General features: G+C 39.2%; 1 protein-coding gene across 1 annotated transcript; it reads right to left on the bottom strand.

The window, feature by feature from the left end:
* Window positions 1–25,315, bottom strand: LOC113024751 (protocadherin-23). The gene is made up of 30 exons (XM_026172051.1): window positions 25,194–25,315; window positions 19,773–19,844; window positions 18,809–18,972; window positions 18,275–18,322; window positions 18,081–18,170; window positions 17,823–17,909; window positions 17,391–17,498; window positions 17,194–17,307; window positions 16,557–16,650; window positions 16,348–16,466; window positions 15,943–16,116; window positions 15,690–15,818; window positions 15,332–15,487; window positions 14,877–15,057; window positions 14,256–14,389; window positions 13,154–14,101; window positions 12,857–12,982; window positions 12,100–12,351; window positions 10,610–10,708; window positions 10,262–10,434; window positions 6,996–7,147; window positions 5,373–5,680; window positions 3,188–3,298; window positions 2,265–2,456; window positions 1,943–2,040; window positions 1,700–1,861; window positions 1,221–1,409; window positions 398–475; window positions 278–314; window positions 1–159 (listed from the first exon to the last, which is right to left on the bottom strand). The coding sequence occupies exons 1-27, from the start codon at window positions 25,267–25,269 to the stop codon at window positions 1,316–1,318; spliced, it is 4,461 nt and encodes a 1,486-aa protein (XP_026027836.1). The 5' UTR covers window positions 25,270–25,315; the 3' UTR covers window positions 1–159; window positions 278–314; window positions 398–475; window positions 1,221–1,315.
* Between the last annotated feature and the right edge of the window lie 1,608 nt (window positions 25,316–26,923).

Here is a 26,923-nt window from a genome sequence, read left to right as displayed (position 1 = left end):
TTTGGCCCACTGTGTATTTGAGTTTGACACCCCTGGTTTATGGTGTTGATTCTTATGTCATGTAGAAACACTTTCAGCTCAGAAATGGTGGCTGCTGGTCATAGACTCAGACGACGGACTTGAAGGTCTGGAATCTGATGTGTCCCCTTTCCCTGGAACCTGTCAGGATAAACACATCAATCAATAAACTCATGTGAGCTTTTCTGTAACACAAATCACCGATCAGCAGCAGCTGAAGCAAACTGTGGTTTTTGGATTACATTTGGGTAAAATGTACCTGTTCAGAGGTGTGTGAAGGTTTTTGAGAACTATTTCTGAAATATAACAGGAAGACAACATTTAAAAAATGCTTGACATACACAACTGTGATATAAAATTAATTTCTTAGACATCTTACATGGAACTCTCAGACTGTTCGTTCTTGGTAAGATGTTCTTTGTCTGAACTCTTCTGATGTTTCCCCTTCCTATGGAACCTGTCAGGATAAACACATAAATCAATCCCACTGTGAAGTTGCAGTAGAGGGCTTAATACATTCCAGTGATCCCAGAAGCTATGCTTTTGGGTGCAATTTCCCCCTGGGTAGGGGGGATCTTCAATATGATCTTTAAGGTGACGCAATATAGACTCAAAATTATTTGTACTATTTGCAGTTTGAACAGCTGTCGCAAAACAGTTATCAAACTCTACAAAGTACTGAAATAGTTCAGCTGATGCCAGGCAGAGAATTAAAAAAACCTCAACATAAGGTTAATTTATTCTATATATTCATACTTTTTTTTTTTTAAATCACTGTGTGTCTTTTCTCCACTCCAAACCAGTTGAGGTCTGGCCTGGTATTGCTTGCATGTTAAAAGGGCGTTTTTCTTTCGCACTGTTGACAAGTGCTTGCTCATAGGAGGTCGTGTGAATGTTGGGGTTTCTTTCTAACGTTGTAGGGTTATTACCTTACAATATAAAGCACATCAGGGCGATTGTTGTTGTGACTTGGCAATATATGAATAAAACTGATTTGAATTGAATGATATACAAATTGTTTTGGTAAACTTTACCATTTTTAAAAACAACAGTATAGAAATAATGAGTTAAATTACAAATTTGAAGCGGCAGTATTTTCTTTTTTGTCCACTTGGACAATTATTGTCTGCTTTTGAGCCAAGAAAACAATTTAACCAATTTGAAGAAAATGTGTAGCAACAGTTGAAACACTGCAATCTCACCTGATGAGAAACGCAACAGCAAGAATCAATCCCAGGGTGCTCAGCCCAAACAGGACGCCCAGAGCAATGACCAGCACCTGATTGGAGGTGGACCCTCAAGGGTCCACCATCTCAACATCAAAATGAAGCTCCTCCCCAAACAACTGAGACAGCTCTGCATTCACAGCATTTGATTGGCTCTGCAGTTTCCTGGTGGATCAGACAGCAAGAGGTCAAAAGAAATCTGTCACATGACCTTTTTACACAGTTCACCAAGGTGATCTTTCCCTGATTATATCTAAATATAGAAGTTAATTTTTATGAGACCAGGTTTAGATTTCAAACTGGTCAAAATGGTAGGTGCCTCTGGAAAATTACTCAAAATCAACATTACTCAGACTAATGAATTTCAGGCAAGTTTGCTAAAAACCAAAGCAAAACAATACTGAGTGTCTAACAGATGGGCCTGATGTAGAACACATTAGAAGTCAGTCTCTTACTTTATGACTGCTTCAGAGGAAACAACCTCCCCTCCATCTACAGCAAAGAAACGGACCAAAGTCCTCACAGAAACTCTCAGGTTTCGGGTGCCAGTGGATCCATCGTTAGCGCTGAACACCTGAACGATGTTCACAGTCCAGCCCAGAACTTTGCCCAAAGACCTGGGAGACACAAAAATCTATTAGAAGTAACAGAAGTGGATTATAGAAAGCAATCTTTAACACCAGCTAAACCTGTCTTACGTCGATAAATCTTCAACTTTCTTCTCCACAATGTTAGCAGGCTGATTAAGTGAGATGGTCACAACGTTGGAGCTGCTTGCACTTGCCTGAACCATCACCTGGGGGCAGAAGAGAGATTAATTTAACTTGGAATTTAACTTCTTATTAACCTGTTTTATTGAACAAAATAAACAAGAAGATGAATTAAAAGGAAATACTTTGTATTTATGCATATGAAAATCAGCTATCAGTTCTTTTTTGTGTAATTATTATTAATAAAGACTTTTGCCTTTATTCGTTGGAGCAGAGTGGACAGGAAAGCGGGGGGGTCTTAAACACTCACCTCCACTACAGCGGTAGCATGAAGATCGTGGGGATCAGTGGCCTTCACCTCCATTTTAGCTGTCTGTCCAGCCAGTTCTGTTGCTGAGATCACATAGACCAGACCTGAGGATGGGTTAATGTCAAAATAAGGACTTTCTGCTGTCAAACTGTAGACCAGCTGCCCCACATCTCCAACATCAGGATCTGAAGCCTGGAGGTAGAGAGCAAAAAAAGCACTTAAAACCTTTATGAACTAATGTAGTCGATTGTAGTTGATACTAATTTGTGAGCTACTGGATTAAACCAAAAGTCTAAAACTAAGTTATCCAAACTAGCTGCACATCAGTGAGTGACAGCAGTATAATGCTGCTTAATCATTTATGCTTCAGTTTTAACAATGTAATTTATTTAAATTTGTAATAACTGTCATTCTTTTGCAAATTGTTCTTTTTATATTCTAAGCACAGTTAGCCAATAATATTGCTGTATTTTCATTTAATACACAATAAAAGCTTAATACTCGTTCCACTTAGGAGAAACAGCTTTTAGTTTTACATTTTTAAGCATAAATCTTCATCTTTGACGTATCTTTTTAACTTCACTAGATGTTTCTTGTCGCTGTGTTTACTGGCAGTGCACACGTCACACTGACTGATTTAGTGTTTTCATTGGTGATTACTCAGCCAGGACACTTGACATACTGGAAGATGTAGGAAGTGTTGCTGTGAATGCTTTTCTCTGATTCCTGGTGATGTGGTGTGTTTCATTGCTGCTCACAGACACATTAACCATGAACAGATTACTGAGTGGATTTCAGTTCAAAGTACATTGCATGATAGCAGATGCCTTTTATGTAAACATAAAATCAAAGGAGGCAAACATTCGCAGAACCATTATATTATTTCCAGACAGATGGAAACTGAAAAAGTTGGGTGTGTTTACCTTCACTTGGATGACGGGAGTTTTATAGGGGGCGATGCTGAATACAGAGGCACTATAAACCTCTGGGGGAAACTGTGGTGACTCGTTCACATCCTTCACCTGAACTCTAACCTGAGACAGAAAGAAACATTGAAGAGAATTTCTGTGCAATGCTTAAAGCATTTCAATGTCACATTCCTCTAGTTTGTAAAATGATTAGACGGCAATGAGAGTCTTTGGCTATCTTAATGCTTGGGTAACCTTGCCTAGAGCTTAAAAACAAGGCGATAAGTAAAGCATGATTTGAATGACTGTAGGTATTTGACCTTACAATTGCATTATGGACTACTTTAATATCTGTGTACATAATGCCATACCCACCGGGACTGTACTTTGTTTCTCTAACAATAAACTGTGGATCACTCATAATATCAAGGCTGCCCTTAAGCAGAAAAGGAGAATCAAGTCCACGCTCAAGTGAGGAATCAAGGAAGAAATGAAGGTTGTAAAGAGATCGCTGAGGAGAGGGGGAGGGGAAAACACCTTCAATCTCGGGCTTTAAGAAACAGAATTTTCTGTTGCTTGTTTGGATTACGGTGAGTAAACTCAGATAAGGCAGATTCATCATCTGCCGGGTCTGCTCCCAGTGCAGCAACTACTGCCACAACCATCATCATCTTGGCATTCTAGTGACTGCCCATCCCACCTTAACTCCTTTCACACTTATCCACTACATTGCCTGTGTGCTGCCCCTGACCTCCAGTACATAGCTGAGTATATCAGCATAACTGAGTATATCTTTTCCTATTGCTTTGAACACTATCATACCCACAATCATGGCAGGAGTACAAAGATGTGGACCATCACCTCACCACATGAATTCTGGACTACCTTACCAACAGGCCTCAGTACATATAGATCGAGAATTGTGTTGGTGATGGGCTCCCCGGCAGTATAGATGACCAACAAGCAGAAGTCCTGGATCCGTTTCTTTTCACTATATGCACCGGATACTTCTACAACTCGGCTAACTGCTTTTGAGTCTCTGATGACTCAGTTGTTGGCCATGTCCCCCATGGGTATAACAAGGACTTTTGCAGGCGCCAAACATCCTCCACTTTCAGAAGAAACCATCCATGGAACGGATATTGAGATCATGGACTCATAAGTACATGGTTATTAACGACTAACACAAATGCCATCTACAGAAACAGCTGGTATCTCCTACTGAGACTTGGGTGTTTTGGAGTGCAGGTATAGCTCCTATGACTCTGTGGTGGCATCAGCCATCTCTTATGGTGTAGTCTGCTGGGGCAGCAGTAGCTCTGCTGGGGACAGAAAGAAACTAAACAGTTTGATCAAGAAGGCCAGCTCTATGCTGGGATAACCTCTTGATTCAACGGAAACAGTGAGCAACAGGAGAACAGTAGCTAAGCTACCATCCTTGTTAGAGAACACCTCCCACCTCATGCAGCACTAAGAAGCTCCTTCAGTGACAGGTTGCCGTACCCAGGAGAGATTTTGGATGCCTTTTTTTTCCAGAGTCTACTATGTCTAACAGAAATGAACATGAGGATACACACATGGTCTGTACATATCTCAATGTGCAACACTGTCCACTGCACTATGAAGCATTTAGTTTTTGCTAGACTTCTCTCTCTCTCTCCCATCAACTGTATTTTGTATCATATCTGTGTATATACATATGCACAGATATACAGAACCAAACAAAAAACAAAACTCTGCAATACAGTACTACAGTATTGTTTTGGTATAGTATTATTGTAGTTAGGTTATGCTGTATGTATTTATCCCTGCTGTGTTCACTCTGCTACTGTAATAATAAATTTCCTGACTTTGAGACTAATCTCATGTTAATAACACTACAAGTAAACTCAAAGGATTACTTTACAATTAATTAATTAAAATTTAAAATACAAGGACACGTATTTGGTCATGCTTGGATTGCCAAGGAGCTCTAGTAACACTTCATGAAAACTTTATGCTAGTCTGTTGTAGACACACCAGATCACATTTGCTGTGCCATCTTGACATACCTTAACATATCTAATTCTGTTCCCTTCCTCTGTTCCTCTGCAATCAGTGAATTTTATGAAGCGCCTTGAGGCGACTTATGTTGTGATTTGGCGCTATATAAATAAAATTGAATTGAATTGAAATAGCTCATTTTTGTTAAAGTCAATACCGTCGTCATTGCTGATGTAGGTGGATTCCGTGTGTCCACAACCTCCACTTCCAAGAAGTACCATTCCTGCTGTTCTTTGTCGAGCTGTGCTTTGGTGAAGATAGCTCCACTGAGGTTTATGGAGAACAGGTCTTTGTGTGTATTCAGCGAATACGTGACATTGTAAAGGTTGCTTCCTGAGGAGGCAGTGACCTTGCCTACCAAAACCCCTGCTTCCTGGTTCTCAGGCAGGCTGAAGTTATAGGAGGAGCTCAGGAAGGCCACAGTCTCAGTCAGACTGGAAATGTGTAGATTCACCACAACACGAGCTGCAGGGAAATTATAGCACAGAATGCTCATGGGTTAAACTCCCACACAGGTGAAGCTAATTTTTTAAATGCATCGAACAGGATCTTCACATGAACAATTAATTTGTTAATTTTTAGAAACTTAACGGTCCATACAAAATTTAGGATTTCTTAGTACATACTGAAATTTCTGTCGATTTTTTTGTGTAATTCGTAGCTGAGTCGAATAATTTTCCATGCTATAGAAATAAAACTGAACTGAACTGAATTGGTTAACATTGTGAAAAGATGCTTTTAAAGTCAAATCATGTTAACTTCCAATAAATCATTATTTATTAATTTATTCCTAATCCTGATCAAGCAGTGACTGGAACTGAAGACTAATAAAATATAGCATTATGTCTAAACATACGTTTTTCAAATGTGTCCAGTGTTTGAGTTATTCATAAACATTTTTACACATTTCTACATACTGCAGATGACACCTATGAGAAGATATTAACCAAGGAACCAGTTTACCCTGCCAGGGATAAGCTTATTGTGTCCCCACCCCCAGAGTGGAGGCACAATTAGCTGAGAAGGGAGCTCAAGGAAGAGCGTCTGTTTGCCCCCTTTGCTCATGGAGCCTGGCTGGGTGCAGCCTTAGAGGAGTCATGGGCCTGCCCTTCTGTAATTCCACCAATAGCACGAGGCACCATAGGGGTCAGGTGCTATGTGTGTTAGGCAGCAGTCAAGGGTGGTCCAATCCACCCTTGACAGACTACTGGGTCACCTACTTAATGGTTTTAATGGAATCTCCTACCATTACTATGCAGATAACACAGAGTTACACTTTTCTGTCAAGCCCAACAACCTCAACAGCCTTTGATACCACTGCCTTTGTAAATACAGATGTTGCTCTATAGACAATCCTACACTCAGGAATCCTGCTCATGTTGGTCACTTTATTTCACTCATACTGTAAACTTTAAAGCTGCTACATTGGTCACTTTAAACCACTTCAAGGTCACTTTAAATGTCAATTGTAAATTGTAACGTTAGACTGTTATCTCTTCATGTCAACTTCCTTTTTTTCACAGTCTGTTTTTGAAGATGAATTTTCCGCAAAAACACAACTCTAGATTGTTTATGCCTCACATTTTCCCCATGCAGGGCTGTAACATTTCAGTTTTACTTCTTTCCTTTCCTATCAATCTGTTCCCAATACAAAGCAGGAATGCATTTATTTCTAAACTTGGGAAGGTTAAAATGCATGCATACTATGATGTTATGGTTTACAGTTAAATCAAAAAATAAAGCTCAAATAACCAATGATGCCAAGAGCCGTTAGACTGACCCGTGGTGCTCAAAGGGGGCTGGCCGTGGTCTGTGGCCACAGCTGTCAGCACCAGTGCGGTATCTTCTGTTAAATCAGCAAATTTAGAGGTCAAAGTCACATTCCCAGTCTGGGTGTTTAGGTCCAAGTATGGAGAACCTTCTCCAGAGAAACTAAAACAGCAAAAATGAAAAAAATACATTTAAGGAACCTTAATAAATACTCCTGCTACAACAACATACAACAACACTAAACTATCTTGGAATATGTTTAATCCATGCATTTTAATAGATAAAAAAATTAAATACAAACAAACAAACAAAAAAATATTCACGTACACAATGACTCTTCCGCCTATACAATACTATAGAAAAAAAATACATGCTTCCCTCAGCTGAAAACAAGAACATGCTGGATCTACTTAATTCAACTGTGGACTTTGGTTGCACACATATGTTTTGCTGTGGCTATGGATGCTGTGCCCTGCCCACCGGGAGCAGCATGACAGTTAGGGCAGGAGTGCTGGACGTGTGGGTGGCCAGGAAACATTTGCCAAGAATGTCCACTCGTGGAAGCTGCGCAGATGATGTGCACCACCAGCCTTCTGACACCCTCACCCAGCCCAGGAGAAACATACAGAAGTATGTATGCCTGTGCTGTGCTCAGTTGTTACCTCGAAGTCATCAGACACCAACTCTGGGGAAGAAGAAATGGTGGGGCCTTCACGTGAGAGCCCACTGGCTCCGGTGATTTGCTCCACAAAAGATTTCCCACAAGAGCAGTGATGACAGTCTGAGCTCAGCCTTTCAACAAGTGATCAAAGTTGATGTAGCACTGAAATTTCTGTATTTTGTAATGAGTGACAGTTTATATTGAGTGAGTCATGAGTAGGGATGGGTATCGTTTAGGTTTTATCCGATACCGGTGCCAAATTGGTACTTTTGAAACGGTGCCGGTGCTCAAACGGTGCTCAAACCGGTGCTTAAAGAATGGAGAACACAAAATTGGTCCAAAAACCTCTCATATTCAGCTGGTTTTATGTAAAAAGATAACAATGTTAGCCTTTTCTGCAGCTATGGGGCATATATGGTATCACTCTTGGCTGGAAGCAGTGCTTAATCAATGGAAAAAATACAAACTTTGTCCAAAAACCTCTCATGTTTAGCTGTTTCCCTCTTTTTCTTTGGTCATTTTAGCCTTTTTGGCCAGGGTGAAGGGAGCATCTGCCATCAAACAAGAAGACAGCCGCATGTAGCTATGATGATGTTTGCTAGTTCACCTTACATGCATTAATGTAATAACGTGGTTAGCCTACTCAGCGTAAATTACACGCGAACAACAGAGAAGAACGGCTGCTGCTGCCATCAAATACGGCGCATTTCTCGGCTTTTAAAAAAAACGCTATGCGTCGCCAGGTGTTTCATCGGATTCTTGGTGTTACCTCCTTTGACAGTATCACAGTATCAGCTTAAAGCACTTGTTGCTGCTGAGTTTGCATATTTTGCTGTGAAGTACAGCCAGACTTTTGACCGCTTCGCCTTGGACATTTTTAATCTGTAGCTCTGCTCTAACAGAACGTACGTACCTGGCCCCGCCTACTATCCTCGGAAACGTAAAATGATTGGCTAGAAGTGTATCACAGCTCAGGAAAAAAAAGCACCGAAATGTGCGCTGCTTTTCGGTCTGGTTACTACCGTTTATGTCAGAACCGGTGCCATCATGGCACCGGACACCGGTACCCATCCCTAGTCATGAGACTCATACACAGGAAGAGCACGCCTAGTTGTTGGTGCCTAAAAGCAGGCGGGAATTTATTTTCCAGGCTATTTTCCATTTACTCCAGAGTTATGATAAAAATCTGGAGTAAATCATTGCCCAATTTTAGTAGCTGGACATCTGAGGGGATGTGCGCCAGTGTTGCGCAGGTTGTCACGGGAGAATTTGTTCCAGGCCCAGGAATGTCAGCAGTGACTTTACAACATTTACAACTCAGACAGTTTTCACTGGGAGATAAATTGCTCTTAGCCCTGCGTCAGATTTGTGACCAAATCAAGCAAGCCACACAAATCATATCACCTGAGCCTCCTGAAAGCATAAAGACAGGCTGAATCCATCTCTGGCGAACCGATTTAAGGAAAGAAAGAAGTTGGGGCCAGAAGTGCCAAATTTAGCTTCCATCCTCACTCCATTGTGACAACCATCTCACACAGGCTCAGAGAGCAGATGTTGCTGCATTGCAACAACGTTTTGGAGATGTGTTTCTCACCTGCCCGGTCTTTCCACTCACATAGAGCACCATTTTGAAACATGCCCTGGCGTGACGATGCAGTCACTGCATTGCAACAGCATTCACTTTGGTGGTACCAGGTCTTTACTACACAGACAATTAAACCTATACTTAGAGCTGGATCAGGTAACCCTGAACTCTGCCATTGCAGAGTTGCTAGAATGTTGGGAGACTTTTCTATGATGCACTGAGCATTCCTCCTCTCCTCTTTTCACTCACGATGCATTTACATGGGCGATCGTGGCTCAAGAGTTGGGAGTTCGCCTTGTAATCGGAAGGTTGCCGGTTCGAGCCCCGGCTTGGACAGTCTCGGTCGTTGTGTCCTTGGGCAAGACACTTCACCCGTTGCCTACTGGTGGTCAGAGGGCCCGGTGGCGCCAGTGTTCGGCAGCCTCGCCTCTGTCAGTGCGCCCCAGGGTGGCTGTGGCTACAATGTAGCTTGCCATCATCAGTGTGTGATTGTGTGTGTGAATGGGTGGATGACTGGATATGTAAAGCGCTTTGGGGTCCTTAGGGACTAGTAAAGCGCTATATAAATACAGGCCATTTACCATTCTACCTCATGTCATTAACTTTTAACTCCTCTCTCCCATAGTATGATTTTTTGTCCTTGTCTTCCTATGTAGCAGATGGTTGCACCTCCTTGAATGTGTTCTTTACACCATAACCAGGTGCTTGCTTATCAGGGATTGCCTGATTGTTTGAGTGTTTTTTCTCTAATATTGTAGAGTCGTTTTTGTTGAGAAGTAGAATGATATAAGGAAACCAGAATCAAACAGAAAAGTCAGAATCATAAAGATAGGAGTTCGTTTAAAAACAGCCCAAAAAAGAATAACACTCGTAGTATTTATAGTTTGTAATGTATTATCGTGTTACAAAAAAACATAATTGCAGAGTCCCTGAAATTTCCCAAAGCCTTCCAACTTTCAATTTGTTACATAAAGAAGGTGAAATGACTTTGCAGTCACATTCCAAAAGCGTCCTGTCCATCTGAACTGACCTGTAGGTGACGAGAGAATTGTTCCCGGTGTCTCTGTCAGTAGCAGACAGCGTGAGCAAAAGCTTTCCTTCCTCTGCGTCTTTCAGCAGGATGGTGCTGACGTAGTCGCTGGAACTGAAAACGGGGTTGTTGTCGTTCAGGTCAGCTAGGCTCACTCTGATCGAGGTGAAGTTCTGGTGTTCAAAGTCCAAAGTTCAATTACAATAGTAATTGTCAAGTACAACTTAAGAGTGCCTTTCTGATGTGAAAATACTCAACTGGACCAAAAGTAGACCTAATTTTGTAAAATACAAGAACTTTTTTGGAATGTTGGCTGTTTCAGGGTCTGTAAGCATTTTCTGTAGTTACCTCTCTTGGAGGGTTGCCTTTGTCTAAAGCCGTCACAGTCAGGTCATATGTTTCCCTGCTCTCCCGATCCAAAGGACCAATAGCCAGCAATGTCCCATCCTGTAACACAACACATGAAACTGCAACACACATCCAACATAATTATACTATACCTACAACATAACTACAACCAGCCCAAGAGCACTCACATAATAGTGAAACAATCATTTTGCGCCTCTTTAGGACAGATTTTTCCATCCAATCCTAAAATATGCAGCACTGCGAACAATGTCTATACTGTAACTTTTGTTGCTGCTTCCCAATACAGTGCATTGTAGAGCCCACAACTACTGTAATTGATTAATTAATTAAGGCCCTATTATACATTTCTATTGTGAGTATGACTTTCCTTATTTTCTGTCATATACACTAAAATAAAACCAAATAAAAATAAAATAAAGGAAAACTTTTTCAATCAGAGTAGGATATTGATCTGGTCAGTTAAGTAGCAAAGGGGATTGTTAATCATTTTCAGCTGCTTTGGTGTTAACAGAATTATCATCAGGTGCTTTAGAGGAGCAACAAGGAGAGAAGCCCCCAAAACATGAATGAATGGTTTTACAGGTGGGGGACACTGACCTTTTGTCCCTCAACATATTTTCTGACTGTTTTTTCACTGGGTTTACATTCAGCTTGTATCAGTAGCATGGCAGTGTGAGGTGATTCTTGGACTCTACGGAGGTTGCACAGGTATTACCACTCCTCCAGGATGGCACATCAACATGTGTCATTGACAGAAGGTTTGCTGTGTCTCATAAAGTCTCAGTAATATGGTGGAGATTCCAGGTCACAGGCAGTTACTCTACATAAGTGGAAAGGGCCATAGAAGGTCTTAATCCATCAGCTGGACTAGTATCTGCTCCTTTGTGCAAAGAGGAACAGGATGAGCACTGTCAGTCCTACAAAATTACCTCCTTCAGGCCAGTGCTATGAATGTCTCTGAGCAAACAATCAGAAACAGACTTCATTAGGGTGGACTGAGGGCCCAACATTATCTAATGGGCCCTGTACTCACTGTCTGGCACTGTCTGTGGAGCCTGATCAGAATTTGCCATAGAATTGGCAGGTCCACCACTTGTACCCTGCTGAAAGCAAATTCACCCTGAGCCTAACAAGAAAGGGTATGGAGAAGCATGGATAACGCCATGCTAGCCAACGGCATACCTGTCTGTGGAGGTGTATCCATGGATATCTGATGTGTTTTAAGCGTTCGTTTATTTGTTTTTCTTTCTTTTTTTAGAAGTTTATGTCCTCTTATACTGCATACTAAATAAGGCTCATTTTGTGCCAAAGGTTCAGACTTCAGATTGCGCTAATACAAATGAACAGAATTAATATGTGTGTGGCAATATATAACATCATGTCAGGTAAAGCAGTCGCTATAATAGACAAAAAGCGGAATTCTGGCATGTTGGAAAATGTTCCCAGCTGTTTTTTCCCTTTTGCCTCACCTCTCTGAATCTAAAGACTGGGTGGGGGGAGATAAGGGAGAGGGTGACCTCTCCATTTAGCCCAAGGTCTGCGTCTGTGGGTGTGATGGTAAAAATTTCTCCTGGGCTTTCCACTGAGTAATCGCCTTCAATGATCATCAGTGGGTCAGGAATGCTTGGGAATTGTGGAGAATTGTCATTGTAATCAAGGATTGTGATATTCAGCTGAGCCGTGGAACTCAGACCATCAGTCACCTGATCCACTGCGACAACCTGAATAGAGACACAGAAAACACAGAAAGTTACTGAAACCTCCCCCACAGGATTCTACTAACTTTAGCTCTTAGACACCAAGTTACTTTTTTTTAACCAAAAAACATAAAATTTAGCCTGGGCACATAGTATTTGTTCCCTTTAACTTATTATTATTGTTATTTTTGCTTTTTAACATTGCACAAATTAACTACAGTAAAGTTATATTTTTACACATAAAAAGAAAATGGAAAGAGGACTGAATAATGAAAAAATGAGAAAACTATTGCTGAACTGATTCTGTGCCTCTCGTTCTTCTATTCCCAATGTAATAATTTCAAAAATGGTTCAGTGGCTCACCATTGGGTTATAAGTATTTAAGTTTTAAAAACAGAAAATATTTGATGTGTGTATACGTTAATACATGGCAATCTAAGAATGCCATGTATTAATTACGTTTTAAACAATAGTGCAAGACAATATAATATCACAATTTTCAGTATCCATACATATGTTGTATATTTACCTGTAACAAATAGCTGTCTTTTGTCTCTCTGTCCAAGGCTACATCTCTTCTCAGTGAGACGACTCCCTGCTTATTGATCTCAAAAGTGTCATTGTTGTAAAGGAAGTAGCCATTGGAGAAGCCACCCTAAAAAGGAAGGTAGTTATGTTAAATAAGACGTCTTCATAACCAAAGGTAATTATTAAGAACAAATACTGATATATCAGTACAACTGTGGAAAAACACTTTGGTCTTTTTGCACAGTAGACCAAATAAGAACCAAAACTTATCATAGCTGGACCCGGTCATGTAACTCACCTCATCCTTGTCAGTAACTTCCAGCACCAGGATGGATGCACCACCGGGCAGGTTCTCATAGATGAGTATGTGATTGATTTCCTTACTGAACTCAGGTGGGTTATTATTCACGTCCTTTATCTTCACCACCACTGAGCCATTCCCATTTAAAGAGGGTGTTCCCCCATCAGTGGCCTGAACCTTTAGGGTATACATATTTGCCTCACTGTAGTCCAGAGGCTGGGCCAGTCGCAGGATCCCAGTGGATGACTCCAAATCAAAAACAGCAGGGTCTGATGAAGGGCTTTGCTGGAAAATGCTGTACGTAACTATTCCATTTACACTTTCATCAGGATCTAGAGCTGATAAGGTGAGCAAGCTTGCACCCACTGACTCTGTTTCTAAGATTTCAACCTGATACTCAGCCACTGAGAACTTTGGTGCGTTATCGTTGATGTCAGATACTTGTACCGTCAGAGTGGCTGTGGCTGACCTGGCTGGACGACCCTGATCTTCAGCCACCACCAGCAGGCTGTATTCTGCCTTGGTCTCCCTGTCAAGTGCGCCGGCCAAACTGACCATCCCAGACACAGGATCAATAGAAAAGCTCCCTTCTCCTCCTCTCAGTGAATATCTGATCTCCTTGTTGAAGCCACTGTCTTTGTCTGTAGCTGGAACTGCAGTAACATTGAATCCTACCTCTGCATCCTCCAGAACAGATTTGGTGACTGAGCTGGAGGCAAAAACTGGACTGTTGTCATTGATGTCAGTGACTTGGACCTCAACCACGGCGCTGTCACTGGTTGTTCCGTCAGTGATGGTAATTTCTACTGAGTAGTTTTGAGGGCCTTCGTCATGGTCAAGCTTAACCTTGGTGGTGAATTCACCACTGTTGGAGATTTCGAATTTGTCACCTTCTGTTGTAACTAAAAACTCTGGAATAGCTGGAGGTACTGCAAGGAAGTGAACCTGAAAGAAATACAGAATTGACAAAATCCTACTATGACATTTAAAGTTAACTATAGCAACAACAGTGAGTAGCTAAATGTAACTTGGCATTTGACACAGGAACATTTGGATGATAAAAACACTGGTTTGCACACAAATTCACTGGGAAACATACCTTAAGAACTGCAACTCCTGGCTCCTGCTCCTCCTCTATGGTAAAATGGTAAAGTTTTTGTAAAAACTGAGGTTTTGAATCACCAGGAGCAAAAATATTCACTTGTGCTGAGGAGGAGCGAGGTATGACGCCACCTAGAGGACAGATGAAGAAGAATATTATGCTACTTTAATGATGGCAGGCATTAAGAGGTCAGCTGGTCTACTTTAAGATTATGTAACAGTAGTTACTTCCATCTTAAAGTTACTCAGGTGACAGAACTGACTGTAAAATGCCTTGTTGAAAGCAATGAAGTTCTGTGAAAAATATGAATTAGTCATATGAGATTAAAAACCTTGGCACATGCAAGGTAACAATGTTATGATGCTAAAGTGGATTGATTGCTATGACATTACACTTAGGCATAGCAACTAAGAAAGCAGGCGGTGAAGTTGTGCACATATGCTGCAGTTGTGCTGCATACATGCCAAATAATCACAGTGTGTAAGTTATGATTTAGTGAATGTCAGAATAAGTGATTCTGAAATTGAATAACCTATTCTGGCAAGCCATGTCCGCAACCACAACAACCTCAACAATATTAACAACAACAATAATAAGAATAATAATAAAAAAATCTACCATCTTTTGCTGTTACATAGAGAGGGAACTCCAAAATCTGGTTTTCCTGCAGGGGAATGGTTTTAGCTAGTGTAATTTCTCCGGTGTTTTCATCGATTGTGAAGTATCCTTTACTGTTCCCAAAGTCAATAGAGTATTTAATCTGCCCATTTGCATCGACATCTGGATCTTCTGCCCTAACCTTGGAGTCACATAATACAAATCACAGTTTAAATGTCACGGAAATTAAAAAACAAAACACAAGATGATAACAGCAAAAACAAAAAACAATATCTTTGGATGATATGCATAAAATATGATTTAGTAATGCCATGAGAAAGTGATTATCTTTTTTAGTTGTAAAAAATATTTTTCTGAGTTGGTATGATTGAATGCAATGCAAGCAAAAGAGTAAATTGAAGTGATTAAAAAAATACACATGCAGTTATATGTCTTATTGAGAAGAACTCACTAACCTGGACCAGCAACAATCCCTCTGTTTGATTTGCAAACACTTTTCCCTCATACACGCCGCTGGTGAATTTAGGAATGTTGTCGTTTTCATCCAGAAGAGTCACAGTAACTTGTGCTGTTGCAACATTGTTGGGTTCATGTTGCTCTCTTGCTTCTACCTTTAAAATTAGTACGAAGAACAAAGTTGAGATGAAAGTTGGGACAAACTTTACTCTTTGAAAAACACAGTTTTTCTCCCACGTTTCAATTATTTTAATCTGTTTAAAACTGAATGGCTCAAAATGAGTTTTCAAGTTTTTTTTAAACATGAATTAAGACCCAGTATATACTGACAGTTGTTTTATCTTAAATCTAAATGACCTGAAATGTGATTGTTTCAGTGGTCTCTCGGTCGAGAGCTGTAGAGTTTTTCACTCTGACTGTCCCATCAGAGCTGATAGAGAAAGGAGCAGACTCTGGGATGATCCTCATGGTTCCCACAAACCCTCCCTAGGAGTGAATATGAAAATGAAGAGAGTGAATGAAAATATACATGCAGTTTTTATATATTATTAACAGCATCAACTGACAGAATATATCTCGAAATCATATGTGTATTGTAACTGTAGACTACCTGGTCGAGATCAGTGACAGGAGCTTTGAACAGAACAGCATCAACAGGCGAGTTTTCCACAAGTGTCACAGAGTAGCTGGGTTCATCAAACCCTGGAGCATTATCATTAACATCCTCTACAGTGACAGACACTACTGTCTCAGTTGTCTTCATACTGTCGTCTGTTTGGGCTGCCTGAAGAGTATTAAAGCAGAGCGATATTTAGATTTAGATAACGAATAGCAGTATTTGTTCATATGGGCCACGTTCTTAACTTTTGTGCAAATTCTATATGTAACACAAGTGAAAATTGTGTGTTTAAAAAAAAGTGTGTTAAATTTTGATGAGCCTTCAGCTAAGACTGAACCATTTTGACACAACAGACCTTTTTACTCTTAATGAATGCATAGATTAAAATGTCAGTACCTTGATGCTGATAGAGATCATGCTGCTGTTCATTTCCTCTCTATCGAAGGCAGCAATCACAGACAAAACTCCACTGGAGGGGTCAATGTTGAAGTTTCTTTGATATTTGTCTGGAGAAACTAAACAAACATAAATAATTTAGAGGTTTTCACAGGTTTAATGTCGTATTAGTAAAACAAAAGACTGAACACATTTTTTTAAGCATTTACCAGCACTGATGGTATAAGTTAAAGTCATGTTGATCCCAATATCTCCATCTTGTGCCTTTATTGTCTCTGGTTGAATGGTATGGAATAATCCAAGCTGAAGTACACAACACACACGAGAGTTACATTCTGTATTTCAAAGCTGCCGCAGTGACGTTTCCAGAGCGTTGCTTGCATTTTACTCTATAACAGCTAGGATGGGCCCCAAATAACTAACAGATTTTGACATGTTTAATTTAAAAAGTGAAGATATGTAAATGAAATCTGATTTGTGATGTTAGTCTAGATGTTTTGAAAATTTAAGGAAAAAGAAGAAAAAAAGAAGAAGAAAATTCTGGACTTCTGGCTGGTTTTGGCTGAGTTTATCCTCTCAGAAAGCATCAGCATTTCTGAATCTTGTTCATGTTTGTTTTTTTTGTCTTTGTATAGTTTTATTTGCATTTACTACTGCACTGTGTTCATCATGTAAACATGGCTATAAAATCAAATCAAATCTGTTTGTAAAAAAAACCCCATGTCTTGTAGACATGAAATTCAGAAGGAACATAAAACATATTGGAAAAAACAAAATTTCCAGAATTAATATTTAAAGACTGTGATTAAAACACTACGTGTACAGAATTAAAATTTTGAGACTTACTTGGTTCTCTGAAATAAAGGCCTGGTACAGACTGTGGCTGAAATAGGGATTCAAGTTATCAAAGTCCTCTACATTAATCACCACCGAGGCTGTGTCATTCAATCCTCCGTTATCCTGCAGCGAAGGATAGTAAGACTATAATCATATAGATGTTCTTGATTGAAGTAGTTCAGTTGCTCGAAATAATTTTAACTCACCTTGGCCGTTACAGTAAAGTGGTAGTTTTGGACTGCGTTGTAGTTCAAACGTCTTTTCAACATAAACGCCCCTGAGTCAGTAACTTCAAAGTCTTCTGTGGCTGGTGTCTTATGAAAAAGCAACAAAAGCCCAAAACATCATCACCATGTTGTTATTGTTACTTTTTATAATGACAGATTAAATACAGACACGTTACCGACGACCAGTATGAATTACCTTATGTGAAAGCTTAATTATTTATATAATTTTCACTAACATTTGCATTAAAAATGTTTCTTTTTTACATAGAAAAATGCACAAAAAAAGAAACACAAAAATTAGTGAAGAGCTTTATTCTCAGCTAACACTGAAGTGACAAGTAAATAGAACTGCACGTTACTTAAGAAACACATACTCTCACTAGCTTTTCAAGAAATTTTAAATGTGTTTACAATGGAATATGTCACTCTGTTGTTTTGTGAGGTGGCGTCTGCATCCACAGCTGTCACTCGAATAACCTCAGCATTCAGATTAAGTGTCTGAAAGAAGAAAAAGTTAAATCATATACAGCCAGAGAAAAACACATGTTTTGTAGTTCCATCCTATCCTTCTTAATTTTCCTCTTAAGTACAGGTGTGATTCTCACATTTATAGAAATGTATCATGCAACTGGTCTACATTCCATTTTTTAACAGATTTTAGTGGCTAACCTCAGAGACATCTTTGGAATACAGTTTCTTTTCAAATATCGGAGCGTTGTCATTGAGATCTATGATTTTCAGTGTCCGAGTGTTATTGTACTGTAAAATAAAAAATGAAATAAAATAATTTGACATATTTCATTTGTAATGTATATTTGTAATGCATAAATATTGAAACTTTGCAACCACAGAATATCACCCACCTTAATTATACCATCACACATGACAGAATAATACAGGGTGGTAGGACTCTGTAAGACAGGAACACAGTGGATTACCTTCAAATGAGTCATTTATGTTTAAACTAAACCGAACAGCATAAAAAAAAAAAAGATAATGAAATCTAATAAAAACTGCAGCTGATTATAATAAAATGTTGCATAATTGTAGAATTTCTTAAGTGTTGCCCATTGTGTGTGCAGCAGAATTTCACTTGGATGTTTTGATGTGTAAGACTATATGCTGCTGTGGTTATTTAGTGCACTGATTTACATTTTTTTTTTTTTACATATGTTTTTGGCATTTTATTACAAAAGGCTCCCATTAAGTTTTTAAAGGGTTTAGTATATTGGTCTTCAGCTGCAATGGGAAGATACTGTATTGCAATCAATAGGAGTATGCTTGCAGATCTTTAATTTGGCAGTTACTGAAAATGTTTCCTTTTCTTTTGATGTTTAAAATAAGCTGTATTTATAATACATATGGAATTTCTGGGAAATAGGTTTGCCCAAACTTACAGACATCGGAGCATCTGCATCTAGAGGTTTCTTGGTGCGAACAACTGCAAAGCTGTCCCCAGGTGTGAAACTCAGCTCCAGAAACTCAAGGTGGGGAAGAAAGACATAGTCCACTAACTTCACACTGGTTCCTGGCATGATACCATCTATCCTCTCCACATCCCCTGCAGCATCATGGAGAATTATGAAGAATACAAGATAAACACTAAATGTGTAAGTATGGATAGTTTTCCAGACCAGGAGAAAAAAAACATTGTATTTCTTGTTTCTTTCATGCCATAGTCTTCCTGTCACAATCCTGGGTGTGTGACGCAGTGTGTGTGCTTTCCGGTTAATGTTATATTCTTCAGTATACTTCCTGGTTCTGTTTCCTTGCCTCCCCTGAGGGAGTCTGCCATGTCTCTTGTGAATTTAAGTTCTGTCTCCGTGTTTATTCATCTGTTTCCCAGTCGTGTCTCTCACTTCCTCTGTCCCCTATGTTCACTCAGTCTGTGTCTTATAGTGTGTCTCCTGTTTCCTGTTTTACTTGGACAGTCTCGTGTCCTGTGTTATTGTTTTTTGTTTTGCTTCCTACCTCTCTCATCGTGTTAGATCTGTTCCAGCTGTGTTTCCCTCCTGTTTCTCATCCTATCGTTACCTCCCTAGTTCTCTGGTCCAGTCTTAGTTTTGCAGTTTCTTAGGTTTAGTTCTTTGTTTCTAGTTTTTGCGTTTTTGGTTAATAATACTTGTACTTGTACATGTTTTAATATTTTTGATACAGGAATAAAACTGCCTCCCTCATTTCACTCCTTTTTTGGGTCCTCACCCAGCCTGCCACACAGTGCATCCTTGACACTTGTATTACTACCATCACGCATTTATTCATTTCATACCAGACTAAATGATTGTTGGCACAGGAATATACTATGTTTGATTATTGTGTTATTAAAAAATTATAAAGTAAAGATGAAAGAAGACACTTTACCTGAATATCCTTCATTGACTTCACCTATATTTTTAGAAGGAGTCACCGCTTCACAATTTATGGTTGAAGAACCTTCAGAAACAAAACCGATGAATTAGCACCGAGTGAACAGATTATCGATATTACATAAAAACACTATTTCTAACAGCTGATATGCAGATGTAACTGGGCATGTCCATTTCACTGAGATTTCTTTTCCATTTTGTTTGTTTTGTTTTGCTTTGTTTACATTCTGATACCAGGCTTTTCTTTTATCTGTGGTTCCTTCTGTGCTAAAATGATTTGCCAATATTGTTATTTAACACTTTCTTCTCTCTGATGGTGTTAACTTCTAATCTCTTACAAGGTACCATGCATTGTTTTAAAAGGCACCACCGGTGCTGCTGCAGTAATATTTCAGATATGGACAATGGTTGTATTTTCTTTGCCTGACACCCTCCTGATTTTCAGTTTGGTTTGGCTCCTTGGATTTACTGCACTTACTCTGTCTTCCTTTTGATATGAACACTTTTGGTTGTAGTGATGCAATTTCCGGCTCTTTTTAGAGAACCGGCTCTTTCGGCTCCCAACCGGTTGTTTTGTTGCTTTAATTAATTTATTATTAACAACAATATAAAATTATGCACAAAAGGAATTACTAATGTAAAAAAAACATGTTTTAATTTATATATGTTTATATATAAATATATGCGGTGGCCCCTAGAGACAAAGAACCTCCCAAACACATTTCTAGCATTAACTGAACTTCAAAACAGAGCTACCTAGATCACTTAAATTACACAATTGAAAGCATATGCGCATTGTTTGTGTATTTATACACAAGCACTCATATATATTTAAATAAAAAAAAATGTTCATTTACCTGTTACTACCACACACCAAATCTGGTCGTTGGTACTTCCTGGCTTGTGTAGCCACTAGGTAACAAAAGCTCAACACTGCCCTTACCATCCTGGAGCACTTCTGTTGTGTTTTGTACGTGTTTTGGAGTTTGTACGTGTTTTGGAGTTTGTATGTGCTTTGTCTGTAGGGGCCACCGTAAATATACTTTTATTTATTCACTCCACATAAAATGTAATAAATAAATCATATAATACAAAAATCAACTATTCACATTTCAACTTTTAACTATTTAAATTTTCAGCTGTTTCCTTTTACAAATTTAAAGTGAAAACAACACAAAACACTGCAAAACACAACACAATTAAATATAAATTATAATATGAAAACAAAAAGAAGATGCACATTCTCTGTCATATGGGCCCGCATGAATCCGCACTTTCCGAATCCTTTATCATCTGCAACCGAAAATAGTTGTGGATGATTACTATACCTTTCTAATGTGACGTTGTTGTCCCTGCTCTCTTTCTCTCTCTGTGCTACTGCGAGTGTAACTACCGCCCCTCCCCCCTCTGCCCAGCGTAAAGCACAAGGCTCGCGTGCAGAGTGAAGCGGGAAAAAAAGTGCGAGAGAGAGGCTGAGAGAAAGAAAAAGAAAAAAAAACACGTGACTACTCGCGATAAGGAGCCGGCTCGCGTCGTTCACGTCAAAGAGCCGGCTCTAAGAGCCATTTCGTTCGCGAACGACCCATCACTACTAAGAGCTGTTTCGTTCACGACTGACACATCACTAGCTGTATGACAAGGTGTTTAATTATTCCTCCATTTCAATCACAAAAGCTTTTGCTATGGCTGTTTAGGATATGTGCCACAAGTTCGCTTGTGGGAGACATGTTTGTGAAAACACCAACTGTAGAACTCCATAATGATTTAGTTTGTCAATTGACTCTTCACATTATATTTCCATTATATTCCCATGTATAGTGACTTTATGTTACCAATTAAAATTCATACACTCATGATGACCAAGTGGAAATTTCTATTTCCATGACATCATGACTATTAGAACAGGGCACATTGCTCCTGATATCAGCAAAGGGCCAAGGTTTAACGTACAAACCCCACCCTTTGTACGTGCTGTATGAGGTTTAATCATCATTATAAAGGTTTTTAGTTCCTTCAGTAAATAAATAAATCTCACATTTAATATTTAACAAATATTATAAAATAACTATATAATTTGATATAATTTGAGGGCATGTAACTGTAATTTTAATAGTATGAACATAATATTTTGCGTGATTTTATTAGCTATGATAAAGTTATTTAACCAAAAAGTAGTTGATTTGGAATAGAGCAGGTGGAAAATTTTGTCAGATTTGATTGATTTCAGTGGGGATAGGCCAGTAGATAGATGAATGTGAGTGCCAATTATCTGTTTGTGATTAGCCCTGGTGACCTGTCCAGGGTGTTTGTACACTGCATCTCACCCTAAGACAGCTGGGATAGGAGCCAAACCCCCCCCCCGCGCCACATATCCGGAACAGCGGAACAGAATGGATGGAATAGTGACTGATATTATGTGAAATCCTCCTTGTTCAAAGTTAATCTTTCACTTACCTGGAAAAAAAATATTTACAGTGGGGCAAAAAAGTATTTAGTCAGCCACCGATTGTGCAAGTTCCCCCACTTAAAATGATGACAGAGGTCAGTAATTTGCACCAGAGGTACACTTCAACTGTGAGAGACAGAATGTGAAAAAAAAAATCCATGAATTCACATGGTAGGATTTGTAAAGAATTTATTCGTAAATTAGGGTGGAAAATAAGTATTTGGTCACCTCAAACAAGGAAAATCTCTGGCTCTCACAGACCTGTAACGTCTTCTGTAAGACGCTTTTCTGTCCCCCACTCGTTACCTGTATGAATGGCACCTGTTTGAACTCATCATCTGTATAAAAGACACCTGTCCACAGCCTCAAACAGTCAGACTCCAAACTCCGCCATGGCCAAGACCAAAGAGCTTTCGAAGGACACCAGGAAAAGTATTGTAGACCTTCACCAGACTGGGAAGAGTGAATCTACAATAGGCAAGCAGCTTGGTGTGAAAAAATCAACTGTGGGAGCAATCATCAGAAAATGGAAGACATACAAGACCACTGATAATCTCCCACGATCTGGGGCTCCACGCAAGAGCTCATCCCGTGGGGTCAAAATGACCATGAGAACGGTGAGCAAAGATCCCAGAACCACACGGGGGGACCTGGTGAATGACCTGCAGAGAGCTGGGACCAAAGTAACAAAGGTCACCATCAGTAACACACTACAACGGCAGGGAATCAAATCCTGCAGTGCCAGACGTGTTCCGCTGCTGAAGCCAGTGCATGTCCAGGCCCGTCTGAAGTTTGCCAGAGAGCACATGGATGATACAGCAGAGGATTGGGAGAATGTCATGTGGTCAGATGAAACCAAAGTAGAACTTTTTGGTATAAACTCAACTCGTCGTGTTTGGAGGAAGAAGAATACTGAGTTGCATCCCAAGAACACCATACCTACTGTGAAGCATGGGGGTGGAAACATCATGCTATGGGGCTGTTTTTCTGCCAAGGGGACAGGACGACTGATCCGTGTTAAGGACAGAACGAATGGGGCCATGTATCGTGAGATTTTGAGCCAAAACCTCCTTCCATCAGTGAGAACTTTGAAGATGAGACGAGGCTGGGTCTTCCAACATGACAATGATCCAAAACACACCGCCCGGGCAACAAAGGAGTGGCTCCGTAAGAAGCATTTGAAAGTCCTGGAGTGGCCTAGCCAGTCTCCAGACCTCAACCCCATAGAAAATCTGTGGCGGGAGTTGGAAGTCCATGTTGCTCGGTGACAGCCCCAAAACATCACTGCTCTCGAGAAGATCTGCATGGAGGAATGGGCCAAAATACCAGCTACTGTGTGTGCAAACCTGGTAAAGACCTATAGTAAACGTTTGACCTCTGTTATTGCCAACAAAGGTTATGTTACAAAGTACTGAGTTGTATTTTTGTTATTGACCAAATACTTATTTTCCACCCTGATTTACCAATAAATTCTTTACAAATCCTACCATGTGGATTCATGGATTTTTTTTTTCACATTCTGTCTCTCACAGTTGAAGTGTACCTCTGGTGCAAATTACTGACCTCTGTCATCATTTTAGGTGGGGGAACTTGCACAATCGGTGGCTGACTAAATACTTTTTTGCCCCACTGTATTTTACCTTAGGGGATTGATCACATGTTCTGACAATAATATATAGGTATTAGTTTTAAATGAAGGATAGGATCATATATCTGATTTATACTTTATTCCACACAGTTAAGTATTGTAGTATTGTAATAGTTAGAGGTAGACTAGCACACCCAGGCACCATTAGACATTAGAGACATTAGACCAGGGGTTTCGAACTCCAGGCCTCAAGGTTTTAGATGTGTGTTGATCCAACACAGCTGATTCAAATGGCTAAATTACCCCCTCAACATGTCTTGAAGTTCTCCAGAGGCCTGGCAATGAACTAATCATTTGATTCAGGTGTGTTGATCCAGGGTGCTATCTAAAACCTGCAGGCCCTCTAGGCCTGGAGTTCGAGACCCCTGTCTCACCCTTGAAGAGGAAGGGGGCCTCCTGGGGGAAGCTGCAGCTTGTAATTAAACCCATTTCAAAGACACTCATCAAGTGCTTGTGTTTCATTAAACAAACTTCCATGACACAAACAAGACACACTGACAGGGAAAAATCTGTGAATAATTTACTCCAACACAAAACTGCAAAATCTGTTAGTAGCCTACTCCGGTCCTAATATCACGTTCATGGTTTTAGACAACAAACATAAAAGAAACAAACAAACAATCCAACAAAAAACAAATACTATTAATAACAAAATATACATATGAAAAATAAAAGCACTTAATTAGAATCGATCCTTACTGCTAAATTAAGCTTAATGTTGTTAGTTATATTGGATCCAAATGCTACTTCAGTTCCCACAAACAAACAAGAACTGAGGCACCAGTGAGAGTTAAAAATAGTCTAGATTTTTTTTTTATCGGCATTAAAATGATCAATGTAGCTTTTCTCTCACACACTACAACACAATCTTGTCTAAACTGGACTTTGAAACACAAATACTGAAATGTGAAATGAGTTTGAAATCAAGCATTATCAGCACAATTTGACATTGCTATAGTCTAAGCAGAAATAAAAAGCTTTATGGTACATTTAGTATGGGGTAGAAAAAGGTGTCACCTATGGATTACTCACTGCATAGCCTGATACCCTGCAGGACTTAATGATAGCTCAAAATGTTTACTATTAATCCAGGTATCCCATTGTCAGAATTTATCATCTATAACTACACAAATACCATGTATTTCTGTTTGATTTTTGTAACTATTGGAAAAACCGATTAATGATTCCATTATCAGTATAATGTAATATATGTATATAGTAAAAATAAGATATTCAGCATAGACTGAAAACAATCATCATCATTTTTCCAGCTGTTTATGGTACAAAATAACATTCTTTCCATCTATTCAGGCTGCACTCACCTATTGGACTTCCAGTGATGACACAAACAAAAATGGATAGAATGAGGACCACACAAATCTTATTCAACGTGTCCATGTCGGCACAGTTGTTCTTCCCCAAACCTGAAAACCGACACTGAATTGAACACATGAACAACAGGTGTTAAGAGGAACCTGCTGTTTACCTCGCCCTCTTTTGTCCCCAGTAATATTATTTTATGGCAGGTTGTAAAGGGTTATAGGTTTTATTGATAGTGGATCAGGCCAAAGTACGAGTTTCATTTCTCCTTATCAACAGTGCAAAGGAATAACATTTTACTTCCTTTGTTGTTATACAGCCAAACTAGATTCAACTTATATGAGAAGGAGTTGAGAGAAATGTTTGGTGTTTGGTGAACTGTGTTGTGATCAAAATCAGTTTAACATGGCATTAATTAACATATAATGACACTAAATAATGCAATAAAAGTAAGTCATATTAAAAGGTCCATTTAAACATTTCTTTTTCAAACTTAACATGGTTGAAACGGAATTGCTTAAAACACAAATATTAGACAAGTGTATTCACTGGGCAGGTGTATTTTATTTTACATACATTAACTAATTATGAGTTTCTGCTTTTGTCACCGTCCTGGATTGTTGACCTGTTGTTTTAATTTCTGTAAAGTTTATGGTTCTTTGAGTTTTGTATTTCAGGTTTGCTTTTTACTTTCATTGTAGGTAATATTTAAGTCCTTGTGTCATGGTCCTGGGTCTACATGACACCTTGGATTTTCAATTGATTTTACCTACCTCTGTTTCTTGTAGTCTGTTTTCAAGTTTTAGTTACTCAGCGTGTATTTTTCTGTTTTGTTACTTCCTGTTTTATTTTGGTACTCTGTTATCTCTTGTGCCTTATATTTAGTTTTACTCCCTCACAATCCCTATCTTGTTAGTTTGATTCTGTTCACCTGTGACTTGTGTACTCTTTATGTAATCCATCCCCTGAAGTGAGTGAGTTTGTGTTTGGTTCTGTTTGTCTGTCTGTTTGATAGCATTCTAGGGTCTACAGTTTTCAAGATATCATTTTCAAATTTTATGTGATGGTAGATACCAATAACAGCTTGAGCTGAAGCAATTACAGGCTGACATCAGCGAAAACATCGTAAAGCATCAAAGTTTTAGTACAGCCCTTGCCCTTCCGTGTGAGTTGAGCTCAAGAACCATATCCTTGAGGGATATGGGATATAGGAGAACATCATCAGCGTATAAACAAAATTTCATGTTCTGTTAAATTAATTCCTTTTATGGTAGAGTTTTGATGAATTGCAGGTTCAATGAAAATGGAAAACAAGGACAGAGAAAGTGAACATCCCTGCCTTGTACCTCCTTGTAAGATGAAGTTCTTTGAGGTCAAGAATGTCATGTATAAAATAGTTTAAACGAGTTTATGAATGAATCTCCAATTTAAATGTATTTAATATCAAGGACAGGAATGACAAATTTACTTTATCAAATGCTTTTTCTGCATTTAAAGTTATAATGGCTGAATTTTTATGACGTATTGAAACCATTAAATTAAAAGATCTATGTGTTTGATCAGGGTGAAATAGGAAAGAGATGACTTTCTCAATTCTGATTTTTTTTGTTTTTTTCAATATTTTATTTTAATTTTTTCAGAATAGAAAACCCCATCGCCGAACAAATACTGCTCGGCGCTGAGATGATAGGACAAGAAATAGCACAATAATAATAATCAATAGAGAAAGACA

The sequence above is a fragment of the Astatotilapia calliptera genome, chromosome 6, assembly GCF_900246225.1.
Source record: "Astatotilapia calliptera chromosome 6, fAstCal1.2, whole genome shotgun sequence".
Lineage (NCBI taxonomy): Eukaryota > Metazoa > Chordata > Actinopteri > Cichliformes > Cichlidae > Astatotilapia > Astatotilapia calliptera.
This window is presented reverse-complemented; position numbering and strand designations above follow the sequence as displayed.